The 9,809-nt window shown below is 47.4% G+C and overlaps 1 protein-coding gene across 1 annotated transcript; it reads right to left on the bottom strand.

The window, feature by feature from the left end:
• Window positions 1-2,175: 2,175 nt before the first annotated feature.
• LOC142922986 (uncharacterized) lies at window positions 2,176-8,875 on the bottom strand. Its single transcript, XM_076063919.1, has 2 exons — window positions 8,645-8,875; window positions 2,176-5,471 (listed from the first exon to the last, which is right to left on the bottom strand). Exons 1-2 carry the CDS (start codon window positions 8,829-8,831, stop codon window positions 4,816-4,818), a joined length of 843 nt encoding a protein of 280 aa, XP_075920034.1. The 5' UTR covers window positions 8,832-8,875; the 3' UTR covers window positions 2,176-4,815.
• Window positions 8,876-9,809: the final 934 nt, after the last annotated feature.

Genomic DNA, 9,809 nt, shown 5'->3' with positions numbered 1-9,809 from the left:
GACGCCTGTACCCTTTGAACAGGGTGATCGGGCCTGGTTACACTGTCCTGAGGTCCGGGTTAGAAAATCCGCCAAACTACACCATCCTTGGCAAAGCCCAGTGGAATTGTTAAAATCCTCTGCCCGCAAAGTGTTCGCATCCAAATGGGACGCCAGAGATGGGTGGTTAATCCGAGTCGCCCTAAACCATATAGAGAACTGACGTCACAAGGGATCGTTCAGGCTCACAAAGCCGTGTCCAGGGGCGTCGTGATGAATGCCAGGGAGGGGAGCATCCTCCTCACAGAAATAGTGCCCCCGCACTCTCCTCTCAGGATCGACCGGAATGAAGATGGCCACGATGAGGGAGGCCGACGGACTAATTTAGAGAGGTGCCGAGAAGGAGTGTCACCGGGTCGAATGTGCTGCTCGACCACACCTACAGTACATATTGATGGCTTGTTGTAAATGTAAGGCTAATGATGTTGCGTATTGTTTGCCTAAGAATGTACACCTTCAATAGGGCAGCCCACGTAAGAGTTTGGTGATGATACTGAATGGTCAAGTTGGCTTGTAATGCCTTCCCCCCCTTGATTCAAGCGCCTATGTTAAGCATTAACCCAGAGGTTAAATGTTTTGTACTCCATGCCCACATCACTGAATCCCGTGTGCGATCCCATTGATTCCCACATAGAGTTCCCTATTACTGGTAGGAACGAAGTTGTAAACTGAGTGTACCAGCCTGCAATAGATGAGTGTACCAGCTTGCAATAGATTAATGCGTCCGTCCGTCCCCTTTCAATACTTTAACGAAGTGAAATCTCGTGCTATTGGGGTGTAAAAATAAAATTGCGCAAAATTCCAATGTTCCTACCAGCCCACCCTGCAGGGACCTGTTAAATTAGAGTTTTAGCCGGGACAGATATTTTTATGGGCAGAAGAGGGTGATGTAGGGTACTGTACATGGCAAAAGTTATAGTGGTGTCAGTGGAGATGGGTGGAAACAGGTGCATGGTACCGTACGAGGGAAGGTTCGAGGTAGAAGACGGTAAAGTTTGCTGGAATAATCTTAAATTAAAGCTTTCATGAATGCAGGGATTCATACTCTTTGGTGGAGACGATAGCACAGAGTGGTGTACCTTCTTTATGATTCTGATATTTCCATCCTACCTGCCTATGTCAGCTGTTATTTCCGACTCTTTGTGTCTCTCTCTATGCCTCTCTCTTAGATCTCTCATGCTTACATGTCCTTTGGATTGCACTCTCATGCCTTTGGATTCCACCACTCTTCGATATTACTTTAACATGCTAATCTCTCACATTAACATGGCCACTTTGATGCCCTCTACGAGGAGGCCACTCTCCGTTCTTACATTTACATGCTAATTTCTCACATTAACATCACTGGCCCCGCCCACTTATTTATGGCCCTTGGGCTACACCCATTTCAAACTCTTTTAAACATTCTGCCTCAACAGCAGATCATGCTTTGCCATCTCATGACGGACGCTTGTGTTGCATCCAAAACGTCGTGATTTATTTTATTTTATACCTACGTGACTTTACCGAAAGAACCAAAGAGTATGGAAGATACCAAGTCAGCTTCATCCCAATGGTGGTGTTTAGGCGAAAGTTTATCTATGAGTATATATAGGCTGGCTAACAGGTCTGAAGTTACTCCTTTGGTGGTAATAAACAAAAACAATAATAAATGTATAACCATTGTCATGGGTGAAGTCTTCCCATACTGGATCAGTCATGGAGATTGTTTCACCATACGCCATCATGCTTCTCAACGTGGGTTGATAACGAAAAGGCTCATGGCCAGTTTGTTTGATGTTAACTATAACCGAGAATCAAACTCAAGTGGCCTGATTCATAGTGCAATGCACAAACCATTGTGACACCGTTCCACTCGTATGTACAAGTTAACAGGGAAATTAAAAAAAACTATGCCATGTTTTTTGTTTACTGTCAATAAAATGAGAAAATAACATTGCCACGTTGGTCAAGTTTTAGGTATAATGCAGACAAGGGTTTTGGTAGTTGGACGATTTCAGAATGGGTTGAAGGTGACAATCCCAATCAAATGCCATTTTCAAGATCGTGTGCATAGGTCTGTTGTAGACAAAAACAACGGCCTGCTGATAAAGCATGTCCTGCATTCTTACATGTGTAAAGAAGCTCCTTCGCAGGTTTCATTTTCTAGATGATTTATTCCCGACGATAACATATTTACAAGGTGAGAGTGCGACTCACACGTTGCACAAGGCTATGACTATCTGCAGTCCCGGTGGTTTCTAATAGAGTAGATTAATCTCGAACAGTCTTTCTTGATGGTTTCCACCATGTTGATTTCCAACAGTCGGCCCCGATGTCGTCCACCTGCAGTTGTTCTTCAGTCCCCAAGGCATCACCCCATATACCCGCACGGCCACGCCCTGGTAACTTCCAGCAGTTTTCCCCGGTAGATTCTCTCAGCAGACTCTATTGTCTTCTACTTCACTTCTCTTGGATGGCAAAGTTTATAGTGGGGGCAGTGGAGATGGGTTGAAACAGGTACAGGTTACTGTACGGGGGAAGGTTCGTGTGAGTCGTACTCTTGCGTTGTAAATACATCATCGTGAAATAAATCATCTATCAAATGGAACCTGCAAAGGAGCTTCTTTACACATGTGAGTGTAAGCCTGAGTATAATCTCACGTGTTGTTGCTGTCGAGTATTTTAATTTTACCAGTGGGTCAATGAGGGAAGGGGATGATGATTTATGTAGTGATAGAATGGGTGGGTCATTCTTGAGAGCATGAAAAAGTGCGTGAGTGAGGTTGACACAGTAAATGATCGGGTGATTGTGTGATCAGGTAAATATATGACTCATGAGGAGAGAGAGAGAGTATTTACGTGAGTCATAGATTTAAGGAAGTGGGTGAGTTCATAATGGAGTGAGTACCAGTTTATTGAGTTGAACAAGGCGAGAACTAAAGCGACCAGGATGAGTCTCATTTGCAAGAGAGACCTGGATCACCTAAATTACCAAAGCTAAATAAAACACAGAGTTACAGTAATTAAAGCAAACATACTATTTTCTTCTTTCGATAAAGCATATATAAACAATAGAAAGACAACTGCTGTCTCATGAAAAATCGACGTAATGGAGCTAAGGGATGATAGAATGTGTGAGTAATGTGCGACATGGATGTCCTCTGCCCCCTACACGACTGAACATTTTCTTTGACTACGTAGTTTGAGACGATTTCCATGGATGTACCAGTAGAATTTATCTGGTATAGATATAATGGGAGGCTGATCGATGCCTGAGCCGGTCATGGTATGGCTCTCTATTGTTAAACCATATTATGAATGCGGATGATCTGGTGATTACTGCCCACTCTAAGGAGAAGTTGGAGACACTACAGCTAAACATGAAGCATGCTACTAAAATATGGGCCGTTACCATCAGCCCCACGAAAACAAATCACCTCCCTGGGTATTTTACATCATAAAAATGCTCCCTTCCTCAATTCCTCATGTATTTGGGGCACCTGAGGAGAGAGTGGAGTGGGCAGTGTGCTGATGATCAAGTCCGTTTTGGGAGCCGAGGTCTCATTTAAAATAATTCGAGCATTATATTTTCATCAACTGCTCAACAGTGTGGAAGCTACCTGGCATGTCACTCCATAAAAATATTCATGTCTTCTCGGCCACAGTTATACCCTTCCTTATCTCTCTCGAAAGGAACATTAAGGTTAGCTTGCCCACGATCTATTCAGGGTTTAACCAGACTGGACTTTGTAAGCTCACAGATTCCTAGAATATCTTGACGAATGCCCATCTGTGGGCTCCTCCAGCAAGCGAGGCTGCGTTGATTGTGTCATGCAGTCCGTATGCAGTCACGGCATCCCCAAGCAGCTTCAATTTGGCTGGATAGATGGTGCTAAATGGGCGTGGTACGGGGTAGAGAAGAGATGGACTGATGTGGTGCAGAAGGATGTGGAGCTGATTGGACTTATTGATGACTGGTATCAGCAGTGTCATGATCGGCTTCTGTGGAGGAGGTTCATGAAAGGTGCTGCTGGGGAAGTGGAGGCAGTTGCCCTCCAGCAACAGCATAGGGCAGAGGAGCGAGGCTCAAAACAACGAGCAGAGCGCCAAACAACTGACACAAATAAAGTTGGCACAGTGGGGAGCACGGCTGTTGCATCTGCCCATCATCTTCCTAAGTCAATCCATGGCACCTGCGTCTATTACATGACCTCCTGCCAGCCAGCCTTCGACACTTCACGTGGCCTCAAAATGCACCGAGCATGGCACAAGTGCTGTGGTGATGTCACCGCCACTTAGGGGTGAACGACGGTTGTTGCGTTGTTGTTGTGCGTGTGTGCACGGACGCATGTACGCCTGTGAGTCTCGTGTATGGAGAGATAAAGAGAGGCAGCCGGGCAGGGTGCTGGCCATTCACCCCGTGTGCCATTCAGAGCTTCATAGGCGCTTGCCCCAACATTCTGGTAAGGCTATACAGCGGATGATTGTCGCTGTTGTGTGTGTGTATGGACGTTCACCCCCCTCCCACCGCCCCCGTGTGTGCAGGGACTCATTACGCCCCCTCCCGACAAGCAGACCGGCATCCGGACTAAAGGTAAGTGACAATAACAGATTTTTTTTCCATTTAAGTAACTTTATGTTTTGCTCACAATACAGTATTTATTAGAGTGTTGCATGCAAATGTACGATATTTTGTCTTATATATGACTTTGTTGATGTTCTATGGGGTATGTTTGTCTTTCTGAGTAATGTTTTAATTAGGGTGGTGTCATTTTCACAATTTCCCCAATATTTTTAAATGGCCGACTTGCGCTTCAGCAATTTTCGGAACCAATGGCTAAATCTCTTCATCTTCTTGGGCTTGGTGGTGGTGGCAGAAGTGGTGGTGGAAACGGTTGCGGTGGTGGAAGCTGTGGCAGCGGCGGTGGAAGTGGCGTCGGTGGTGGTGGCATCATTGTACATTTGAGACACGGTCCATATTAGCTCTTTCAGCTGGCTACGGAGATGCAGGTTCTCTTCTTGCAGCCTCTTTTCCCCATGCCACATGTCCTCGTGACGCACCAGCTTCCCGCGCAGCCTAAACTGTTCCTGCCCTCTCTGCGGATTCAGGAAGTTCAACTTCCTCAGGTGGGCGTGCAGCGACCTCCGGAGATCTTCGTTTTCACAGCGCAGCGACATTTGCCGCTGTGCTGCATTGCAGTCTCGGAGAAAATCTGCATGCAGAGACTTGCTCTCCCTGCAAGGCACTCTCGTGGGCTCCAGCTCCAACTGGCGCTCTTTAAGCTGTTGAACCAGGCTCCTGATCTCTCTCTGGAGAGTCTCTCGGTTCTCCATGAACTCCTCCAGCTGATGCTGTAGCTCCAGACGGAGCATCTTGCTCTTCTGACAGAGCTCCACATTCTGCAGGCCCATCCTCTCCGTAGACAGCGTCGTGGTCTCATGGTCAAAGTCTGAAATGGAAAGCGTAAAAAGAAGATATATGAAGATCCCCATCCCAAGCATGGCCAAGACCAGAACGCCAACGATCAGCAGCACCATGCTCAGTTCGAGTTGACGGCACGCGGGACAGAAGCAAGTGTGAGACACGTCACGAAGGGGCGTGTTATTTATCGTGACGTCATTACCGGATGTGACGTACACTATGACGTAACAGCCATCTCTGCCCACTTATTGTCAATCATTGCCCACCACGTGACTCCACGGCCCTGCCCCTAACCACACAGCTCCTCCCCCATACTCTTCTTCCGCCTTCCCCACGTGACGCGAGCCAATCACGCGAGAGGCGGCGCGCGGTCGGCCCCGCGTCCGCTTCCCGCCATTCTTGCAATGGGCGGCGGGGCCGCTCAGGGTGGGGCGCGGGGCGCGGGGGCGAGTTCACTCCACGTCGCGAGTCGGGAGGAGGGACGAGGGGGAGGGGCCAGGAGGGACGAGGGGGAGGGGCCAGGAGGGACGAGGGGGAGGGGCCAGGAGCGGGAGGGGGGGGGAGCTGAGAGCTGCGAAAGTTTGGGGTACCACTACTTGAAAAATATACTGTACCACAGAAATGAGTTTATGTTTAGTTCGATTTAGAACATCTTTCCAATGGTTGCTTAATTTGAAACCAACTTCTCGGTTGAAATTGTGTCTGTGTTTGTAGATCTGAATTGCCTCGTGAACAAATCTCTGATAAAAACCCGTGGGTTTGCAAAGAACCTTAGTATCGGAGAAAATTATATCGTGATCACCCACATGGTTGTAACAGTGATCAGCAAAGAATTAGTTTTGCTGTGTTTCAAATCTGATTTGTGCTCGCGAATTCGGTCAGAGACATGTCGCTTTGTCTCCCCGATATAGCAATCACCGCAGGTACAACTCAATTTGTAAACCCCGGGGTACTGTAAGTCAGGAATGCCATCCTTCACGGATGGGATCAGATCACGAATTTTGTGTACTGTATTGAACCGGACCTGGATCTTGTGTTTGTTTAGAATTTTTGAAATCTTTTTAGTAACGCCTGCTATATATGGTAGTGTGATGGTTTTGGCCGGAGTATCAAGTGGTTGTTTCTGTATGGAGGGAGAAACAGCTTGGCGGATGGTACGGTCAGAGTAACCATTCCTTTTGAGGGCCAGGTGTAGCCATGTTTTAATTCACTGGTCAGGTGGTGTTGGTCCGAAATGCAATGAGCCCTATGGTATGAAGTTTTGATGAGAGAATTCTTTTGGGCTGGGTGGTGGTGGGAATCAGGTTTCAAGTAGGAATCTGTGTGGGTGGGTTTCCTGTAGACAGAATGCCCCAATGAGCCATCAGGTCTCTTCTCAAACAGAACATCTAAGAATGGTAGCTTAAATTTCGATTTAAAGTTTTCGTGACTGCAAGGATTCATCTTCTTTGGTTCTTTCGGTAAAGTCACGTAGAATGAGAATAAAATAATAAATTGATAAAATAAAATAACACAATAATATTCTCACGACGTTTCGGCCACAACACAAGCGGCCTTCATCAGGTGAAGGGGACGAGACTGTCTGGAGGACAGCGCTGGAGTGAGAAAGCCACGCTGAGATCACGACCTTTAAGCTGTGTGAGAAGAAACAAAGCGCCTGACAAAAGAATTAGCATTTAATTTAGCATTGAAATGGCTGAGTGATTAGCATGTGACTGGTCACAGAAAAGGCTATATTAAAGTTAAAGCATACACATCCGCAAAGGCACCCCTTGACAAAGGAATTAGCATAGAATTTAGCATTGAAATAGCTAAGTTAAAGTATACACATCCGCAGAGGCACTACTTGACAAAGGAATTAGCATAGAATTTAGCATTGAAATAGCTGAATGATTAGCTTGTAACTGGTCACAGAAATAGCTATGTTAAAGTCAGAGCATATACATTCACCGAGGCACCTAGTACAAATCAAACAGGAGAATTTAGCATTGAACTAGGCGAATTTAGCATTGAAATAACTGAGTGATTAGCTTGTGACTGGTCACAGAAATGGCTGTTGAAGTTAAGGCCTACACATCCGAGCTATTCACTGTAACTGGGTATACAATACAATATATAATGAATACTATATCATGAACCAAAAAAAAACTAAAATATAAATTACCTCAATGTTATCAATAAACTCTATATTCTCCAATCAGCTAAGCTACCAACAATAAGTCGTTATATATCACAATGCTATATGGCGAAAAATGGGTGGATTCTTACCCTCAACTTTAGCAACACGGATAGCTTAACCGTGGTTAATGGTATGGTTTACAACATGGAGTATAACAGCGCCTCGCAGCTGTCTCTCTCCCCCTCCTCTGTTCCGACCATCGATGAACTCGTCCGTCTGAACGGGACCCGTAGCTATCCGTGGTGCTAAAGTTGAGGGTAAGAATCCACCCATTTTTCGCCATATAGCATTGTGATATATAACGACTTATTGTTGGTAGCTTAGCTGATTGGAGAATATAGAGTTTATTGATAACATTGAGGTAATTAAAATTTTTGTGTTTTTTATTGGTTCAGTATATAGTATTCATTATATATTGTATACCCAGTTACTGTGAATAGCTCAGATGTGTAGGCCTTAACTTCAACATAGCCATTTCTGTGACCAGTCACAAGCTAATCACTCAGTTATATCAATGCTAAATTCGCCTAGTTATTTCAATGCTAAATTCTCCTGTTTGATTTGTACTAGGTGACTCGGTGAATGTATATGCTCTGACTTTAACATAGCTATTTCTGTGACCAGTTACAAGCTAATCACTCAGCTATTTCAATGCTAAATTCTACGCTAATTCCTTTGTCAAGGGGTGCCTTTGCGGATGTGTATGCTTTAACTTTAACATAGCCTTTTCTGTGACCAGTCACAAGCTAATCACTCAGCCATTTCAATGCTAAATTATGTTAATTCCTTTGTCAAGGCGCTTTGTTTCTTCTCACACAGCTTAAAGATCGCGATCTCAGCGTGGCTTTCTCACTCCAGCGCTGTCCTCCAGACAGTCTCGTCCCCTTCACCTGATGAAGGCCGCTTGTATTGTGGCCGAAACGTCGTGAGAATATTATTGTGTTATTTTATTTTATCAATCTATTATTTTATTCTCATTCTACGTGACTTTACCGAAAGAACCAAAGAAAATGGTAGCTTACCATCTTTCTCCACTTCCATGGTCTTGTTCTTCTGACAGAGCTCCACATTCTGCAGGCCCATCCTCTCCGTTTGCAGCGTCGTGGTCTCGCGGTAAAAGTATGAGATGGAAAGCTTAAAACGAAGATAAATGAAGATCTCCATCCCAAGCATGGCCAAGAGCGGAACGCCAACGGTCAACAGCGCCATGCTGAGCTCGTGTTGACGGCACGTGGGACGGAAGGAAGTGTGAGACACGTCACGAAGGGGCGTGTCCAATATCACCGGATGTGACGTACAGCCATCCCTGCCCACTTATTGGCAATCATTGCCCACCACGTGACTCCACGGCCCCGCCCCTTACCGCGCAGCTCCTCCCCCATACTCTTCTTCCGCCTTCCCCACGTGACGCGAAGCGAGCCAATCACGCGAGAGGCGGCGCGCGGTAGGCCCCGCGACCGCTTCCCGCCATTCTTGCAATGGGCAGCGGGGCCGCGCAGGGGGGGGGGCGGTGGGGGCGGGGGGGGCGGGGCTGAGTTCACTCCACGTCGCGAACGGGAGGAGGATTGACGAGGGGGAGGGGCCAGGAGGGACGAGGGGGAGGGGCCAGGAAGGACGAGGGGGAGGGGCCAGGAGGGACGAGGGGGAGGGGCCAGGAAGGACGAGGGGGAGGGGCCAGGAGGGACGAGGGGGAGGGGCCAGGAAAGGGAAGGGGGGGAGCCGTGGCGCCGCTCTTGGGCCGCGAGGCCTCCCCCTGGACCCGCGGCGCCACGCGGAGACCGCGACAGCAGCAGCAGCAGGAGGTGGTGGTGGTGGTGTTTGTGGTTGTAGGCACGGGAGAGGTGGTGGTGGTGTTTGTGTTTGTAGGCACGGGAGAGGTGGTGGTGTTTGTGTTTGTAGGCACGGGAGAGGTGGTGGTGGTGTTTGTGTTTGTAGGCACGGGAGAGGTGGTGGTGTTTGTGGTTGTAGGCACGGGAGAGGTGGTGGTGGTGTTTGTGGTTGTAGGCACGGGAGAGGTGGTGGTGGTGTTTGTGGTTGTAGGCACGGGAGAGGTGGTGGTGGTGTTTGTGGTTGTAGGCACGGGAGAGGTGGTCACGGACAGGCGGTGAGTGCCGGGTGATGGAGGGGGGGGGGATTGCAGGGTGAGTGAGTTAATGAGGAGAATTAATAGGTGAGGAGGGTGAGTGA

Source organism: Petromyzon marinus, unplaced genomic scaffold (genome assembly GCF_048934315.1).
Source record: "Petromyzon marinus isolate PM22_M1 ecotype Great Lakes invasive population unplaced genomic scaffold, UKy_Petmar_22M1.pri1.0 PM_Scaffold_24, whole genome shotgun sequence".
Classification (NCBI taxonomy): Eukaryota; Metazoa; Chordata; class Hyperoartia; order Petromyzontiformes; family Petromyzontidae; genus Petromyzon; species Petromyzon marinus.
This window is presented reverse-complemented; position numbering and strand designations above follow the sequence as displayed.

Coding starts and splice junctions, on each gene's coding strand:
- LOC142922986 (XM_076063919.1), bottom strand. CDS start 8,831: ATGGCGCTGTTGACCGTTGGCGTTCCGCTCTTGGCCATGCTTGGGATG. Junction 5,472..8,644: donor CATGGAAGTGGAGAAAGATG/GTAAGCTACCAT, acceptor TTTCCATTTCAG/ACTTTGACCATGAGACCACG.